This window comes from Myotis yumanensis, unplaced genomic scaffold, assembly GCF_028538775.1.
Source record: "Myotis yumanensis isolate MYYU_CA2020_CCGP unplaced genomic scaffold, mMyoYum1.0.hap1 SCAF_3, whole genome shotgun sequence".
Taxonomy (NCBI): Eukaryota; Metazoa; Chordata; class Mammalia; order Chiroptera; family Vespertilionidae; genus Myotis; species Myotis yumanensis.
The window spans coordinates 81,990,456-82,010,581 of NW_027223754.1; the positions used below are offsets into that span (position 1 = coordinate 81,990,456).

A 20,126-nucleotide genomic window follows, 5' to 3' on the forward strand; every position below is an offset into this window, starting at 1 on the left:
CAGGCCTCTAGTCTGGAAATAAGGAACTTGGTAAAAACATATCTCTATTAGATGCATAGTTTTGTTTATCTTCTCTAGTCTAACGGTTTTGACCTTGTAAAATGTGCTGCATTTTAGATCCTCAGTATCTCAAGTGGAGATGCTAACAATGATGACAGTACACGTCAGAAGAGATGCAAAGGTGGTGCTGGAAAATGATTAATGCTTAAGGTTAAAATATAAAAGTTGATTGTATTCACATGCAGTGCTATGAGGAACCTGTATATTTAAGCACTGTCAGAGAAAAAGGCATATTTTTACTTTTTCACTATTCTAGATGAGTAAGATTTGCCTTTTTCTGGATCTGATATTTATTTTAGCCATTAAAACAATTATATTTGAGTCGTTGGGCTAGACGTTTCACAAGTAGAGTTTTACCACTTAAGGGTGCATATTCATGAACTCAATTTATACTTGAATATGCGCCCTTAAGAGGTAAGATCAATTCAAGTGGTACCTGCATATGTCTGTCATCTTGTCCAATCATGTTTCTCCATTCCATGAGTGAGCGCTGCAGATGTTCAAGTCCAGTTTCCCAAAGTCTGATTTGACCTCCCATATCAACAGTAACAACACCACCTCTGCCCCATTCAGCTAGCAGTGCATCTGTGTCTGAAATAGTAGATATCCATGTGGTATATGGGGAGAGAAATTCTGATCTGAAAAAGAAATCACAGTATTCAAGCAATTGGTAATCTAGGTAATGAAGCTAGTTTAACCTGATTTAGGTGCATTAAACTTGCTATAAAGAATTCTAATAATAAGCACATTAAAAGATATCACCAGATCCATCTGTAAGTAAAAAAAATACACATTTAGTTACTGGTTATTTACATTTTTTTTCTGTATTTATCCCAGGTGACATTAGTATTCATTGTCAGAAAGAAACTCTAAAACCAACTCATATTTCACAAACATGCAGCATAAGGTCAGCGCTGAAACTGATGTTTTGTTTATGTGTTTTAACTTCCTTTGTATTTGATATTTTGCCTTTCCTACCTTAGAAAACTGTAAGGATTTATAATAAATAATTTATATATTAGTTGTATTATATATTCATACATATACATTTCCTTTATTTTATATTTATGGTACATATACAGTCATTTGTAGGAATGCAGCGTTTGCCTATAAGAGTCAATTGCACACATACTCCCTTTATTATCTATATAACATACATACATTATAAATCCTAATTACCAGTTTGTGTGCTCCCTAAACACATCTGATACATTCTATATAATAAAAACATAAACTATCATTACTGATCTGGTAAAACCACAAAACCACACTATGTATTAGAGAAATTCTTATAATATACCAAAAATAAACCAAGACTACTTTGACTTTTCTTTTCAGTCTGCCTTGTAGATTTTAAACACAGTGTAACAAAGCCAGCTATTCTGGAATGCAGAAGTCTTAGAAAATGTTTATATAAAGAGGATGATAACAGTAGGATGGGAAGAAGTGTTTCAGAACTACTTTGCAGTGTTAGAAGGACTCAAAGAAAGTAATATTTGATATAATACAGGATATAACTTATTGTGCTCTCCAAAAAAATATTTACTTTAGGAAATAAATTAGTAGGTACAGATGGTGAAGTAAATGGCTACTTAAGAATAATGAAATTTATCCATGTGAAACTATGTTTGAAACTCTTCTAAGAGCACTCAAGATGTATGCGTCCAATGAGCACTGTATCTACTGCTTGCATATTAAAATTTCCATGAAACTGGAAATTTACAAGGGCAATTTCTTCAACATGTCAATAAAAAGTGCAGAATAAATTACTTTTCTACAACAATTTGTACACCAGGTCTAGAATCTCTTCACCTTTAAAAGTAATAATACACGTTCCCCTTATACATAACAAGTTCTTTAAGAAAAACATAGAATTACAGTAGAGTGACACCTAGATTTACATACACCCACATACAAGGGCTAGGGAGTATCATTTTACAAATGCAAATAATGTAAAAATTTGAGAAACAATATTCAAATTTTACTGAAGGCAAATGTGATATATTCATTTTGGTCTTGCAGTTACATATAATTTTACTGTATTTTTTATTATTTGAAGTTAGCCATCAAATGAAAAATTCCTGATACCTAGCAGATTGCTCAATTTAAGTACTTAGCAGCAAAACTGGAATCCAAATGGGTTTCTCCCTTGGATTACATATATGCCAAAATATGACAACAGTTAATCTCGAGAGAAACTCAGATATACTGACAATGAACAGACAGAATCACATGGCACTTAAAATGTGGCAAGTTCACATTTAGGTGTTTTGTAAGATACCAAAAACTTAGAGAAAGTAAGAAATGTAAATTACCTCATTAAATTTTTATATTGAATATATGTCAAAATGATAATATTTAATATACATTGGGTTAAATACAACGTTAAAGTTAATTTCACTTCTTTTTACTCTTTTAATGTGCTTACTAAGGAGTATAAAATTACATATGTGGCTCACATTATATATTTCTACTGGACAGTGCAGCTCTAAATGAATTATGGTGACCAGCTGGCACTGGTTATATATACAATTGCTCTCCAGATGTTCTTTCTATAGCAGGTATAACATACAGGTTATAGAGAAAGTTAAAAGAGAAAAACACGGAAATAAAAAGCTAGGGCTAATGAGGCAGAAATTAAGACAAATAATAAAAACATGATTTAATGCTTTAGAAATGTAAAATAAGTTCTTTGCTTTTGTAACTTGCACTAATAGTATATTTTAATAAGCATATAATTAATGTGGAATAAAGGCGTTTCCCAAATGACCAAAGGCCATTTTCCGTTAAACTGACACAAGAAGGCATACTTATGTATGTTGGAATAAGTAAATCTATTTCTTTGGATATGTTTTCATTATTCATATTTTTTGAACCTGACTTAAGGCTAAAGGAAACTGTGTTTCTGAGTTATTTTGTACTGTCATGCTGAGCTATTTTCTTCTGGGAGTTGGAGAAGGGGCTAAAAGGGAGATCTGGTGATATTTCAGGTCTCTGACAAGTTCCAGTGTCCCTGGTCTTCCTGTGACACTGGAAGGCTTTCCAGGCTTCTCCACTTAGGATTTCAAGTGATGTTTTAACCACAGTGTTGTGAAGGCTCAGTCGCCTGTGAGGGAGTATATGTCAGGAGGGGATGTTAGATCAAGGCAGGTACACGATCAGGTTGAAGGAGGTCATGGATGGAGGCATCCAGACAGGGATGGACTACTGGTGAGGACCTCTGTGTTCAGACACAGAGCATCATTGCTTTTCCTTTCATAGCCTCAGTCTAGCTAGTGTGAATGCTTTGCTTCCATCCTTGGACAATAAAAGCAGTGACTGACACTGAGTTTCACCCCAAATCTCTGAAATCCTTTGACCACGGTATGACCGTCACTACTGTGCAATAACATATTTTAAAAGAATATCAACCAAATGATATTTAAATTACTTTGATAGCTTGAATACATTTACCTCAGAAAACTAACATGAAATTAATAAGTATGAAAATTTCTATAATACTAAAAATGCTGTTTCAGATACAGAAAAATTTATTAGGACAGATCAATAAAAGAGAAACGAAGACTACAAGGCTGATAGATTTATACCTATGTAACATTTGAACATTTTTCCAAAATGAAAATTAAAACGGCAGTAAGGCATGCAGAAGAACAGCAAGATATAAACCAACTGTAGCTGAAAAAAAAAAAAAAGAGCTTTCTATTTAAGGAAGCAGAAAGCACACATTTATTCAAAGTACTTGTTAAGAAGTCATTCTTTTTTCTCTTAATCTAATATACAAGCTAAGAACAAACGTGGAAATGGATTACCTGGGAATAGGGATATATCGGAGTTTTTTTGATTGAAGATCAGTGACTTCTATATAACCAGATGTATGTGGAGGGGTAACATCTGCAAATAGTCATGACATGAACAGAGTATTAAATTAGTACATGATACCAATATAGGAACAACAACAACAAAAGCACAAATCCTATTAAAAGTGAAATGAAGTTATCAATAGCTTGAAGCAGAACTCTTAGGATTCTTGTTTGAGAGTTGAGGAAGCTGAAGCTTATAGAAGTGATATAATCATGTGGTGGTTTGCTTGAGGCCATGTACTAATAGCTGTAGAGTAATGGAGATGGCTTTCAAATGCATGCTTTTCTGGCTCAAATCTATGATCTGTCTACCACTCCCCACAGCTCCTACTTGAGCTGGCCCTACGGCAAAACAGTTTTAAAAATAGCCCCATTTTACAAAATCTGGGCTACTACTGTCTCTTAAAAAAAAACAGCAACTTCCCCTACACAGAACCCATACTTTTAAAGATTTCTGTCCATCTAATCTTCTTATAATTTATTATTAGAATGATACATCAAAAATGTCCACACTGAGTTTATCACATGCAGTTTACAAAAACAAGAAGCATGGTTGTTTCATTTCACATTTGCAGCTGAAGGTTTTTGAGTAGGGTCACCTGAAAAACTCAAAATCTCTCCTACATATTCAACAACCATGGCTGAGCTTCCTGTGCACCAGACATAATGCAAAGCACTGGGGACAGAGCTTAACGAGATGAGGAACCCCCAGCATAAAGAGGAAAGTTATTTTTTGGAAAACAAAATAAAACAAAAATCACAAACACAGCCCTTAATGACTTGGAAAGAATTCCAGGGTGGGAATCACAGGCCTGAGGCCAGGTGTGAGCTGCAGAGCTAGGCAAGGAGTGGTGCCAGGGGCAGAAGGGCCAGGGGAAGGGGAGATAATGTGCAGAGATAGCAGAGGGCAAGACGGGAGAGTTACTATGGTGATCTGACCTCCGAGCTGGATTGGCTGTCCCCAGATGGCCGTTTGTACAAAATGAACATGCTTATCCTAACTAAGTCAGGCACTGCCTGCATTGGAAATGTTGCCTGGGATATAAGGTCAATCTTGGATAAAGTTTTGCATCATATATCATTTTTGACAGTTCCTGCTGCTAAGACCTCGCTGAAGTAGATTGAATTATTTATAGACCCAGGCTCTTTGCCAAAAATGACCAATTATTGAAGCAGTTGGGAGGGATAGAGCTGCCTAGCTTTTTGGCTTGCCGCTAACAGGAACTATTTTCATAACTATTAGTATTAAGTTAAGCTACTGCCATTAGCACGTTTAAACTGCCCGTGAAAGCAAAGTAAGTCCATTTACTTTAAATGATCTTTTTTCTATATTTTTCTTTTCTTTCACTGTGCAAATTAATTTAGACATAAAGAGGATGAGAAAATTCAATAATGATCATGTCTATTTCAAGAAGAGAAAGAATTTTACTCTTGCTGCTAAAAAATATTTTCACTATTAGAAAAGGCAATTTGTGGCTATAAAGTATTTAAAAGATACTAAGGGTGGTGGTAGTGGTGGTGATAATTGTAAGCACTTTGAAAAATAATCAGAATTGATGTTTACTGATGTGGAAATAAATAAGCTCAAAACATATGATTACATTAAGGAAGTAAAAAACCGTGGTCAGATTTCCCTCCCAATTTGGCCAAATCTTTGTCTATCCATTTTAAATGTTCCAACACTGTTGAGAGGATGGAGGCTCAGTAAAGTTCCATTATATTTATAATCCAGGTGGATTTCAAAGACAGGTATAAACTATATTTATGGATTAGTTTACTAATGATGAAGGGAAGTCAGTACTGCAGTGTTCACGGCATTGTTCCCCTGAAGACTGGGGACAGCTTACATGCACAGTGCCAAGATTAGGAGGAGGTATAAACTGTCAGGCAAAGGTACCAAGAACATTTTCAGAGGGAAGATGAAATTACATTAAAAAATTTACTCCTAGCAATGTAACTTGATGTACATTTGTTAAGTACTAGTTAACAATCTTCTATACCCTGCAATCGTGCTGATACCAAATCTTTGAATTTACTAAAAGTTTAAAAAACAGCGTACTACTTTCAATCAAGAGTCATTAATTTGTATTTAAAGAGCTAAGGCCTGTGACTGAAAAAAAGCTAACACTTAGCTAGAAGAAAAACAATTGGGAGAAAGCAATAAATCTCTCCCTGTCTGCATTAAACAAAAGTTGCACCATCATTAAGCCACCAGGAGAGCAGCCTTTATAGTTTCTATTGATTTCCTTAATAAAAGGCTGATAAGCATTAGTTTCTAACTGTCAGATGGTTGGATTCTATTTACTTTAAAAAACGGAATTTACATCAGAGACCTACATGAGCATAGGTTAAGGAGTCACACGAGCTGAAAGAAAAAGCAATCAGTTCCTTTACTCCTCTTGTCTCTCATTTCCTGTTTCCAGAGACACGGTCAACTTTTATGCTGTTTCTTTGGTATTCACCTTCCTCCTTATGGTACTTTGTTTTATGATGTTTTAGTTGTAGGGATCATTTATTGACTTCCCACCATGGAAGATGAGAGTTTAACTCTTTTTCATATACCCCTTCCCTGCCCAACCTTGTTTTTCCCACTCTCGATATCTATACATATATAAAAGCCTAAATGACTGGCTGACAGGCCAGTAGCCATGACACACACTAGCCACCAGGGGGCAGACATTCAACACAGGAGCAGAAACCACAGACATGGAAACATGTAACAGACTGATGAATCTCAGAGGGAAGAGGGAAACAGGAAGAGATTAACCAAAGATCTTATATGCATACCAGAGACCTGGTGCATGGATTCGTGCACCAGTGGGGTCCCTCAGCCTGGTCTGTGGGGATTGGGCTGAAACTGGCTCTCGGACATCCCCCAAGGGGTCCCGGGTTGCAAGAGGGCACAGGCCAGGCCGAGGGACCCCACTGGTGCACGAATCCATGCACCGGGCCTCTAGTATTTATATGAAAATGTTGGTTAGATTAACATCCAGTGCTTATATTATTACTAGAAGCTTGTGCACAGGTGGGGTCCCTTCAGCCTGGCCAGCAATCTGGGCCGATGGGGGCATCTTGCCCAGTCCTGATAGAAGCTGATCAGGGCCGATTGGGACCGGCCTGCCAGGGAGAGGGGCCGCAAGAGGTTGGCCATGGAAGTGCACTGACCACCAGGGGGCAGCTCCTGCGTTAAGCATCTGTCCCCTGGTGGTCAGTGCACATCATAGCGACTGGTTGACCAGTTGTTTGTTCATAACAGTCGCTTAGGCTTTTATATATATAGATGATTATACTAGAGGCCCGGTGCACAAAATTCGTACACAGGTAGGGTCCCTAGGCCTGGCCAGCAATCAGGGCTGATTGGGGCCTCTGGCTGCTGGCCAGGGCCTTCCTTCATTCCGCGCTGCCCCCTGGTGGTCAGCGCATGTCATAACGAGCGATCGAACTCCTGGTCTCTTGGTCGAACTCCTGAGGGGACAATTTGCATATTAGGCTTTTATATATATATAGAAGATAAATGCTATTCATGGCTGAGCTATGTCTTATTTTTGCTGTTATTGCTTTCTCTTTCCTGTATAACTTTTTCTTTTCATGTAGCTAATAATTATCATGTTTTGTTGTTGGTTTAGTTTTTCACTTAGCACAAATTCATCCTCAAAGTTCCTAATTGTCAAAAATCTCTAAATATGTTCAAATATATTGGATTTATCACTTTCGTGGAGGCATCTCTCCTGAAATCTTCTCATCTTTTCTAATCTGCAGTGATTGGTCCCTAGGCCTGTGCCTAGCTATCATCCTGGTATTTCCCTTTACCATTTTCCTAGGGATTTTTTTTTTACAGTCCAATAAAATTCTTCCTATGTGCCAGACAAAATCCTAAGCACTTTTATATACATTTGGAATATTTAAGGAACACTACTTAAACAAATGAGGAGAAATAAAACTCCTACCAACCAAGAAAAAATTGCAAAAGATATAAACAGGCAATTATCAGAAGAGTAAACTATGACATATAAAAAGATATTTAAACTTACTAGAAAACAGGCAAAGGTGCACTGTCTGGTGGTCAGTGCACATCATAGTGACCATTGTAGTATAAAACCACAAGAAAAAAACTCCTACAAGTCTAGATGAGGATGCAGAGCCCTGGGACTTCTTTTATGCTGCTGAATTAACAACTTTGGGAAACAATTTGGTAACGTTACTCAACCCAAAACCTAGCTATGTGCCCTGACCAGGAATCAAACCTGTGATCTTCCAGTGTACGGGGTGACGCTCCAACCAACTGAACCACACAGCCAGTGCATAGCCCACTATTTTTAAAAGTAAAAAATTGGAAAAAACCTAAATGCGCATCAATAAAGAACAGATGAATAAATTGTGGTATTACAGCAGTGAAACTTAATGAAGTAGAGCTATCAGTATGGATGATGACAAAGATTCTCTTTCTAACCAAATTCTGGTCAGACTCTTCCCAACTAGACCCTAACTTTTGGACTTCCAAAAGTTTTCTCTGAATTGTCCAATTTTAGTAAGAATAGTGCCATATAAGCTTGCTTAACCCAAATCCTCTGCCCTCGATATTTGACTGGGTTCTTGATCCTCCATCATCTCCCCCGTGATGTCTGATCACTCACTCTGGCTGCCTACAGCAATCCAGTTAGGCTAATTTTGTCGGATTTTTCCCTTAACTCTGATGTCTTCTTAGGAATTTTTCACCCACTGATCCCCACCAAGTTGGAGGATCTATACTAACTGATTTTAAGATAAATATAAAGTACAATGCTAGAAAGTAATTAAGAAAGTATGGTATTGGTAAAGGGATGGACACATAGATCAATGGAATGAACAATAAATCCCCAAATAGACCCACACATATGTGGTCAGCTGATTTTCAGCATAGGTTCAAATAATTCAATGGAGAAAGGACAGTCTTTTCAGCAAATGATCCTAAAACAAATATCCCCATGCAAAACAATGAGCCTCACCCCACACTTTGTACCATATAAAAAAATTAAGTCAACATGAAGCATAAATGTAAAATATAAAAGTCCTAGAAGAAAACATAGTGGATTTTCCTTTTATCAAAATGGGAGAAAATCTGTGGAAAACATATATCTGATACTGAACTTGTATCTAGAATACTAGTACATAAAGAACACTCAAAACTCACTAAAAAGAAAGCAAATAACTCAATTCAAAAAGTAGGCAAACGATCTGAAGAGACATTTCACTAAAGAAGATACACATGAAAAGATGCTCAACATCATCAGGAACTAGGGAAAATGCAAATTAAAAATCATGAGATGTCACTACACACCAATTAGAATGGCAAAAACTGACAGTACCAAGTACTAGGAAAGAGGCAGAGCAACTGGAACTCTCATTCATTGCTGACAGGTATGCAAAATGGTATTGCCATTTTGGAAAACAGTTTGGCAGTTTTATCACATGACATAAAAAATGCCATTCCTAGGTATTAACCCAAGTGAAGCAAAAACTTATGTTTGTTTGTTTATTCATTTATTTTACTCCTCACCCAAGGATATATATATTTTTCATTGATTTGAGAGAGAGAGAGAGAGAGAGAGAGAGACAGACAGACAGACATTGATGTGAGAGAGAAACATAAATAGGTTGCCTCCTGTGTATGTACTGACCAGGGGTCAAATCTGTAACCTTTTGGTATACGGGATGACACTCCAATGAACTGAGCCACCTGGCCAGGGGAAAACTTACGTTCTTTTGAAAACCTCTACAAAATGTTCAAAGCAGCCTTATTTACTATTGCCCCAAATTGGAAACTATCCAAATATCTATCAACTTGTGAATAGATAAACAACATTTTGTTCATTCACAAAATAGGCTACTTACTACTTGGCAATAAAAAGCAACAAACTACTGGTACACACAACATAAATGATTCTCAAGTACATTATATTAAGTGAAAGAGGCCAGACTCAAATGACCACATGCTGTGTGATTCCATTGATATGACATTCTGGAAAAGGCAAATCTGTAAGTACAGAAATCAGGCCAGTGGGGGTTTGGCAGCAGGAGGAGGATTTGACGGCACAGTGTCATGGGGGAGATTTTAGGGGAGCTAGAACTGTTCTCTATCGATTGTGGTGACAGTTATGCAACTATAAGTATTTGTGAAACTCATAGCACTATAGCACTAAAAAGTGTGAACTTTACTGTATGTTAACTAGGCCTTACTAAGAGAAAAATGTATACTTGAAAAATATCACTCTGATTGTGGAGAATGGGAGAAGGAAGAAAGACTGGAAGAGGGAACTTTGTCAGGAGGCTATTGCAATATTCCAGTGCAGTGTTGGTGATGATTTAAATGTTGGCAACAGAGTTGTACACAAGAGGGTGGATATCAGATAAGTTTGTAAGATTTATCAGAAGGACATGTAATTGATGATAGATTAGCAATGGAAAATGAGGGAGAAGTATCAGGGCTGACCCCAGGTTTTTGGGTGGATGAAGGTGCTCTAAACTCTAGTGCAGAATTTCTTGTAGTTCCTGGAATGCTCTGTCATGCCCCTGTACCTTTCACATGAGGTTCCTTCTTTCTGGAACAATTCCTTCATTTGATTTACTCCCACTCATCCTTCAAGAGTCAGATCATAATCATCAGTCTGGGTTGTAAGCTTCCCCCACTTGTGAAGATTCCTATCATAGCAATGTGCTACAACTGGAAGTTTATTCACCTGCCTCTTCTACCATAAAAAACATTTTAAGGAAATGATGATTTATGTGGAAGGAACTAATAATTCTAAATATTAACATATAACCAGGACTTTTCAAACCCAGTAATAGATTTCTGTAATGCATTTAGAATTATATTTACAAAGTCCATGTTAATATAATAAATGTAAATACAGGACAGCCTATTACTGCCTTTGTGATGCAAATAATAATCAGTGGCTCAGTGATAACAAAATTTTCATAATTATCTATTACTAGAGGCCAGGTGCACAAAAATTTGTGCATGGGGGGGGGGGGGTTCCTCAGTCCGGCCTGTGCCCTCTCGCAGTCTGGGACCCCTTGGGGGACGTCCACCTGCTGGCTGGAAGCCGTCAGCCTGGCTTGTGGCTGAGCAGAGCTCCCCCTGTGGGAGCACACTGACCACCAGGGGGCAGCTCCTGCACTGAGCGTCTGCCCCCTGGTGGTCAGAGTGTGTCATAGTGACCAGTCATTCCCAGTTGTTCTGCTGTTAGGGTCAATTTGCATATTACCCTTTTATTATATAGGATAATTAAAGCCAGTGTGCTTCAGTAAGAATAGCTCAGGACTAGGGATTGGAAGACCTTGGTGCAGACTTCGGCTCTGCAGGCCTCTGGTGGGGAGATCCTCAGCAAATTATTTTACCTCTCTGTTTCCCTGCATATAAATTAGAGATTACATTAACAATAAAGTGGGGATTTGAAGATTAAGTGAATTTATACAAAGAAAAGTGATCAGTGGAGGACCTGACATATGCTATGCAGTGTTGTGTATTGATTTGATATGATTTCAAATCAAAGTTGTTTTAAATCCATTTGTTTTTGGCACAGACAAAAAAAACCACATATTGTCTTTAGAAATACAGTTGTCTAGATATAAGAATGAAGAAAGTTGTGCCAGAATGTCATTATCTCACCTGTTGTTATTGATAAGCACTCAGTAGCTCAGATGCTGAGATGTTCTGCTAGGGGGACTTATCAAATAAAACGTGGAGAAGCAGCTACAACAAGAGGGCATTTCACTCTAAATACCAAGAGTTTGTGAGGACCTATTGGAGACTCTCTGGTCTGGGCAAGGCAACCCTTTGCTGACCTAAATAGATCTCTGAAGATCTTTGAGGCATCAGCTCCTGTCCTCATAAAGGCAACTCATATACTAGCAGTGGCCTGAGAAGGAGACCATCTTGTGTCCAATGCCGTGCTACTGCTTCCTGGCCACACACTATAGCAATAGGGACTTTGGTTTTGTGCTGGCGCTGGAAGTGTGCTCCAGGTTGGTTAAGCAGTCTCTCATAGAAAAGGTACACCTTGACTAAATTTGAACTTATTTCTTTCATCTCCACCTGCCTGGAACAATAGTGTAATTAACTGATCATTGGTTTGGAGTATGTTATTTCTTTATTGGCTTATTAAAAGACATTATTCTGTATGCTACTGGGTAGTGAAATTCCTACAATGAAACTGTGTTAAGCTTGCAAAGACAAATTCAGTCTCTGAGCATAATTTGCAGCCCCAAACAAAACATCCTATATAATAAAAGTATAATATGCAAATCGACCGGACGGCAGAACAACTGGTTGGCAGGGGGTGGGGCTGGCAAGCAAGTGGCACCAGGCCAGCCAAGGCACATGCCAGAGGGCAGAGGGAGGGGAAGGCAATGGGGTGAGGCGGCGGCAACTAGTGACATGGAGGGGAGATCAGGGGGCGGGGCTGGCCGCTCGCTGGCTGGCGCCAGCCTGCCCGGTCGCCTCCGGCAGAGGGAGGCCAGACTGAAGGCAGCGTGTCTAAGCCGTCAGTCAGACATCCCCTGAGGGCTCCTGGACTCTGAGAGGGCGCAGGCTGGGCTGAGGGACTCTCTCCCACCACCCAAGTGCATGAATTTTTGTTCATTGAGCCTCTAGTGTAGTTATAAATATACGTTGATTTTTGAGAGCACTAGTAAGTGAATCCATCTGCATAAGTCCGTCACCTTTCATCACAAGAGTTTAAGCCACCAATTTTCAAACCTTTTTCATCTCATGGCACACATAAACTAATTACTAAAATTTTGTGGCACACCAAGAAATATACTTTTGCTGATCTGACAAAAAATAGGTATAATTTTGATTCATTTACACCAGACAGCTACTGTTGTATTGGCCGCTATAATTTTTTATATGACAATCTAGGGGAAAAGATGTCAGTTCACTTGACTAAATAGTCAAGTATCTCATGTTTTAAAAATTCTTGCAGCACACCCGTGTGCTTTGGCACACCATTTGAAATCTCTGGCTTAAGAAAAAAGTCAGATCTATGTCTAATATTCTAGTGATTTTTAAAGGTCTCTTTGACAACATATTTTAAGTAAAGTTATTTTATAGAATGTAATGCAAATGAAGATGAGTTCTAACAGCAAAGACTAAAACTACACAGTGTGGGAAGTTGCGTGAAAACTTTCTGAGTACATACAGGTCTTTAAAACTACTAGACCACTCTTATAAATATACAATGGTAATGATAAATTAAATATCCCTACCAAAAGGAAACTGCCTTTAACTATCTTGCTAAAGTAGGAATTGGTAAGTTTCTTACCTTTTGGGTAGATATCTTTTAGAGGGACTTCTCCTGGGGGCAAAATCCGGACTATCTGATTAGTATCCACAAGAGTCACACAATTGCTCTGTTTTGGAGTTCCACTTTTCTTCTTCCCCCCATAGAACGCTGTATCAGTGACCCTTGATTTATGCAAAGATGATGGCCTTTTCCAAGAATAAACTTCACTGGGAGACTGAAAAACACACAAAAAGAGATGCAAGTACTGAAGTGCTATGAACCACATTCACCACAGCTTGGGTAATACAGCCCTCTATGCAGATACCAGTAGTAAACTTACATTTCACAAGTATAAGAAAATAAAATTATTCCTTAAACTTTTTGAATTTGGTACAGGAGATAGCTGCTTCACAAATAATCATAATTTTCAGACAAGTGTGATTATACAACCTATGTTTTATCTTGAAATGAATTATAACTAAAAGGATGAAATATAACAATATAGTTAGTTTAAAAATAAACACCTAACATATCCACTATCTGGCATAAGGAATAGAACATTACCAGTATTTTTTAAAATTAAAGTATAGTTGATCTACAACATTGGATTAGTTTCAGGTATACAACACAAAGACTCAATGCCTATTTTACCTTACAAAGTGAACACCATGGTAAGTCTACTTATCATATGGTCCCGATAGCCCACACTGAGCTATGCTCATGCCTGGATGCCCTCCTCACCTTATTTGGCTCCCAAATCAAGTTGCCCCTTCAAGGGGACACAGCATCTTCATCCTGCCTGGACTGACTGCCATCACTAGTGGTTCCCCCTCCCCCATCACAGATGTCCTTTTCACTTGCTCTGACACCTCACACTGGGACACTGTTTACCCATTTTTTATTTTTATTTTGGATTATTGGTTTTCTTACTCTTGAGTTTTGATAAATCTTTATATATTCCTAATACAAGTCCTTTGTTGGAAATGTGATTTGCCAATATTTGCTCCCAGCCTGTTGATTGTCTTTTCCTCTCTTAACAGTGTCTTTTACAGAGCTTAAGTTTTTAGCATTGATGAAATTTATCAATTTTTTAATAGATCACATATGAGATGTTTAATAAAAGTGGTGACAGTGGGTATACTTGTCTTATTGATATTGAAAGAATTGCTTTTAATGTTTCACTATTTAGGATGATATTTGCTGTAGGTTTTTGCAGATATTTGGTATTAGTTTAGAAAGTTTTAATAAGTTTATAATAATTTAGGTGCCTCTGATAATGCTATAAAAAGTTAATAAAAGGCAACATACCCCTTTGTTGACAGTTTTATGAAGAATCGAAAGAAATTCACGTAGAAGCGGAAAGGGACTGTCTTATAGTAGAAAGTCTATGATTTCCGGTCAATCACACCTGAGCTCAAATCCCAGCTGACTTACTCATAATCGCTGTAGCCTAGGGCAGTGGTCGGCAAATTCATTAATCAACAGAGCCAAATATCAACAGTACAACGATTGAAATTCCTTTTGAGAGCCAAATTTTTTAAACTTAAACTATATAGGTAGGTACATTGTTAACTTAATTAGGGTACTCCTAAGGCTTAGGAAGACCCACACTCAAGGGGCCAAAGAGCTACAGTTTGCCGACCAAGGACCTAGGGGATACATCCTCTCTGTTTCTGTTTCTTCATCTATAAAATCTTGTAGAAGTGCCTGACTATTGCATTAAGGCCTAAAACATATGACTGGTATAAAATGCTAAAAGGCTGCATAATCGATGAATCCTTCATTAAACAAAAATTCATTGAACATCTATGTGATGGGTACCATATTAAATGTGGAGAATACAGCTTTTATATATATTTATTTTGTTAATCCTTACCCAAGGATGTTTTTCCCATTGATTTTTCGAGAGGGAAAGGAGGAAGGGAGGGAGGAGGGTGAGAGTGAGAGAGAGAGAGAAAGAGAGAGTGAGAGAGACTTCACTGTGAGAGAGTCACATCAGCTGGTTGCCTCCCTCATGTACCCCAACCAGGATAAAACCTGCAACCCAGGTAACCTGCCCTTGATTGGGAATGAAACCTGTGACCCTTTGGTCCAAGGGCCAATACTCTAAACACTGAACACACCTGCCAGGACAAGGATAGAGCTTTTAATTTAACAAGGTCACTCGTTCTACAGGCTACAAGGAATTTCTACAGGGCTAATAAAAACAGTGCCTTATATTCAACTTGTACTTTCTAACCTTTTTATAGTAACACTAGAGGCCCAGTGCATGAAATTGGCCTGTGCCCTCTTGTAGTCTGGGAGCCTATGGGGGACGTTTGACTGATAGGAAGTGGGCTTAAGCCGGCAGTCGGACATCCTTAGTGCTGCTGCACTCACCAGCCGTGAGTGGCTGAGTGGCGTTCCCGCTGTGGGAGTGCACTGATCACCAGGGGGCAGCTCCTGTGTTGAGTGTCAGTGCGTGTCATAGTGACCAGTTGTTCCGCTGTTCGGTCGATTTGCATATAGCCTTTTATTATATAGGATTATATTTCTATACTAATTTCTTTAATCAGAATATGAATTTGTAAATAGTTATACCTTCAGAAAAATAGCTCCAGTATTTTCTATACCGATAGCAGCAAGCATTGTAGAAAGCATATTAAACACCTCTTTCATTCAATCAAAGCTGCTCTAGATACTGTATTTCAACATGTTTTATTTTCAGTTACGTAATATTATAGCAAATGCTTTTTACTTGATAATTAGGAAGACATATGGCAAAGTTCTAAGCCACATATTATCTATAGGGTTTTGAATTTCAAAAGTCTTTTACCCTGAAGTACTCTTCATTCATTAATTACATTAAAATTTTGAGGTATGCGAGATTGGTATACTATCAAGCAGAACTGACATTTTTATATTTAAATAATTCTATCATCTCACCTCAAAGCTACAAAGGAAATTATAAAAATTAAATGTTTAATCAGAACACATGGAGCTATATCTCGGGTTATTAAATGGCAACTTCTTTCATTTATCCAAGTTACCATCAGGGGAAGATGGTGCCTAGTTTCACCTAGAACCAATTACAAACAGCCTCTTCTGTACAGATAATAATAAATAACAGCAGAAGGGTCCATCCAAAAGCAAATTAAGTTGATACCATCAGCATTCATAGTATAATCTGGATGCTGCAATGATACGATAAATCAGAGCAAACTCAATGAAAAGTGAATTGATGTTCATCAGTGTTGAAAATTTTAATCTACAGTAATGAGATCCTGACATATTTCACTTAAAAAATGTCTAGAAGACATGTTTTTTTATTAGTCTCAAATTGTTCCTCTTGGCAGATTACATGAGCACACATTAGGACAACATGATCTAAAATCACTCTCAGTGGGTTAAGCATTTACATGCATCACACTTTAAATGCTAATTTAAAAAAGGCAAAGAAATCCTAGCCAGTTTGGCTCAGTGGCCAGAGCATCGGCCTAGGGACTGAAGGGTCCCAGTTTGATTCTGGTCAAGGACACATTCCCAGGTTGCAGGCTCGATACCCAGTAGGGGGCATGCAGGAGGTAGCCGATCAATGATTCTCTCTCATTGATGCTTCTATCTCTCTCTCCCTTCCTCTCTGAAATCAATAAAAATATATTTTTAAAAAAGGCAATGAAACCATTTATGTAAAACATTTTTCAAGAATTGATTTGGAAAACAGAATGTTGATTTGAAATGTTTATCAGAAAATCATTTCATTTTTAATTACCTCCTCAAATAGGCTTTATATTATAGGCCAAATTAAGAAGAAATATTTATTCAATAAGTTAAATAACTGATCTTACCATGAGATCTGGGAAACCAACAACGACTGTAGCATAACTGTTCTCATCTGAGAGAAATCGGTTAGGAGAGGCAATCTTTTGTCCCACAGCTGAACTCAGATTCTCAGATGATAGCTGCTCACTTGAAATTCTATGAGGTATGCTGAAATCTGTTTCTGAATAGTGTCAGAGAAACATTAGATACCACATGCCCATGAAATGCTCCCTGAAATTAATTTTTACAAGATTTCATTCTCACCAACTTAAACAGAAAAGCACAAGTTAAAAAGGAGGAAACACTTTGAATTACATTCATGGCTCTTCGTCTGAGAAAACTCAGTTTTTTTACTATCAAGGCATCTTCTCAAAGTAATTTCAAGTACTTATGGCATTCACATTTTTATTAGCAATTAATATTATCATTAGTAGAGCCCTGCAGAAAAGACATGAAATTGACCCAATCCATGTTGGTAATGGTATGTTTTAGAGTTTTTTCATAAGTACTATTTACTTCCCCAAAACTGTGATGAATTAAGTTGAAAGCCTGATGGTCTAAGTCAGTGGTTCTCAACCTGTGGGTCGCAACCCCTTTGGGGGTCAAACGACCCTTTCACAGGGGTCGCCTAAGACCATCGGAAAACACATATATAATTACATATTGTTTTTGTGATTAATCACTATGCTTTAATTATGTTCAATTTGTAACAATGAAAATACATCCCGCATATCAGATATTTACATTATGATTCATAAAAGTAGCAAAATTACAGTTTTGAAGTAGCAACGAAAATAATTTTATGGTTGGGGGTCACCACAACATGAGGAACTGTATTAAAGGGTCGCGGCATTAGGAAGGTTGAGAACCACTGGTCTAAGCGAAAAGGAAAAATGCTATCCTAAAATAGACTTGGAACCTAAATGTATATAAAAATTCTGAAATGTCAGTTAAAAAAATTCAAAGACAGAACTTAAAAGATGGTGGATTCTTATTAACTATTACCAGTGTAGTGACTAAGTTTGCTCTTGGTATAAATTTAACGTATGCTGATATTATTGCTGTTCAATGGTTCTAGAGGATGGTGTGTATATGAGCACACACCCATACAGCCATAAATACAAAGAGCACAGGGCTTACCTGGTGTAACTCCAAACCCTGTGCTGGGCGGCTCCTCCTTCAATACATACAACTGGCAAACCCCACTATCCTCAGATTCGATGTGTGCAGGTTTAGTTAAAAGGTATTTCCTGTAAACAAACAAAACATCCAAGTGAAAAGTTTTTATTTTTCTAGTAATCGTGCAGCCAGACTAGAAAAATCAAGTTTTTCTTCCCAAAGCCTCTTTTTTTATATTTTTAGCATAATTTGCAATTCCCAGAGTTTCATTGTGATTGTCAACACCATGTAAAAGGAGCAGTGATAATCACAATGCAGTAACAAATGTGAACTAAAAATCTAGCACTTCGTGTAAGAGGAAGGGCTGTACAAGAAAAAAAAGAAAAGAAAAAACAACTGCAACGATACGCACTCTTATTATCATGGAGCCTGCTGTTGATACAACTGTTTGATCAGCCAGGAAGTGGGAGCCTGACCTCTGATTTGTGACCAGCTAAGGGACAGAAGCCTTCACTTCTGTATTCTCCTTGATCTCCTTATTTTTAAGATTTCTGAGATGGTGCTGTAGAAATAGCCAGAAATCTTTTGAGCTCTATCCACTGAGCCAAACCAGTAAGGGTCCGTGCACCCTCTTTATGCCAAGAGCACACAATGTCCCTTTCATCAAGAAGTGTGCAGTGCAATGGGAAGCAACAAAAACACAAACATAACCAAATAAGAGCACACATGATCAAATGAAGAAGAAACTTCTAAGAGGTGATTCTGTGAAGTCACAAAAAAGCAACAGCTCTATGATGGAGACTGTGGCCCTTTGAAGACAGGATAAACTGAAGATCTATTTTGAAGAATCTCTAGTTTGGCAAGAACACAGTGAGTTCTCAATGTGCTAACAGGAAAAAGCTCAAAGAAATATGGATCATACATACAAGTTATTATGTTTTTACTGTTAATTTCAATGTGATCTTCTAAAACACTTTTGTAATTACTCTGTAAAGTGACCTTTAATTTACTGTAATTTTCTCTCCTCACTTCTTTTAACTTTTACCCACAGAGGTGCTGCCAAATTCAGAAACTGTTAAAAGACACAGAAAGACAGAACAGTAAGGATGTTGGATAATCGGTAAGTAAGGAGGAGCGGTAGCATGAGATACTATGTAGGTCCACCCACTGATTGGTTTTGTTCTCCACCAGAAGCCATTTGTCCTCCGCTACAAGAAAAACTGTCTTGAGGTCGATGGGAAGTGAGATGGTATGAGTTCGCCCTTCTAGCACATCCAGCACAGTCAAGTTGCTCCTGAAAAAGGAGAAGAAAACTGTATCTGAAAAGAGATGCTCAGGATAACGGTTGCGTAATCATGGCAAAATCATTTCAACCTTAAGATTATTTTGAAGACTAAGTAATAACATAGAAAAGAGTTAACTAAGCAAACAGTTATACAAAATTATGAACTACGCAAGGGTATGCATCAGAAGAAATAATGGAAAGTGCCAGCTGCCATGCTAGTGGTGGTTGAATAAAGGAGTTATGAGCACTGTCTTTTCTTATGTCTATTGTTCAATGTTCTACAATGTGGGATGAGTTTCTTTTATAATAAAACATTTATAATTTGGATACGTTAGTTTTATAATAAACAAATATATTTAAAAGAGGAAGTATAAGGGGCAAAATAAGGACCACAGTTTATATCTACAACCAAGAGCTCACCCTTTTTCCTTGTAGAATACTAGCCAGTTTTTGTGCGAAAATTCTTTACACATTTTATACGTTTCCTAAAGACAAAACAAAACAAAATATTCACATTAAATATGTCAGATGCAGTCATGTCTCTTCAGCTGCTTTGCCTTAAATAAAATTTTTCAACATGTAAAAAGTAATTTTCAGAAAAGCTACCTCTTTATCTAGGCCAGTGATGGCGAACCTATGACACGCGTGTCAGAGGTGACACACGAACTCATTTTTTTGGTTGATTTTTCTTTGTTAAATGGCATTTAAATATATAAAATAAATATCAAAAATATAAAT

General features: G+C 37.6%; 1 protein-coding gene across 1 annotated transcript in view; it reads right to left on the reverse strand.

Moving 5' to 3' along the window:
• VWA8 (von Willebrand factor A domain containing 8) overlaps positions 1 to 20,126 on the reverse strand; it is a 386,454-nt gene that overhangs the window by 109,974 nt on the left and 256,354 nt on the right. Inside the window, exons 31-37 of the mRNA XM_070409005.1 lie at positions 19,809 to 19,873; positions 19,272 to 19,397; positions 18,125 to 18,234; positions 17,011 to 17,165; positions 13,223 to 13,418; positions 3,870 to 3,951; positions 497 to 698 (exon numbers count right to left, since the gene is read on the reverse strand). Coding sequence (XP_070265106.1) covers positions 497 to 698; positions 3,870 to 3,951; positions 13,223 to 13,418; positions 17,011 to 17,165; positions 18,125 to 18,234; positions 19,272 to 19,397; positions 19,809 to 19,873 — 936 coding nt within the window. The remainder of the gene's footprint in view (positions 1 to 496; positions 699 to 3,869; positions 3,952 to 13,222; positions 13,419 to 17,010; positions 17,166 to 18,124; positions 18,235 to 19,271; positions 19,398 to 19,808; positions 19,874 to 20,126) is intronic.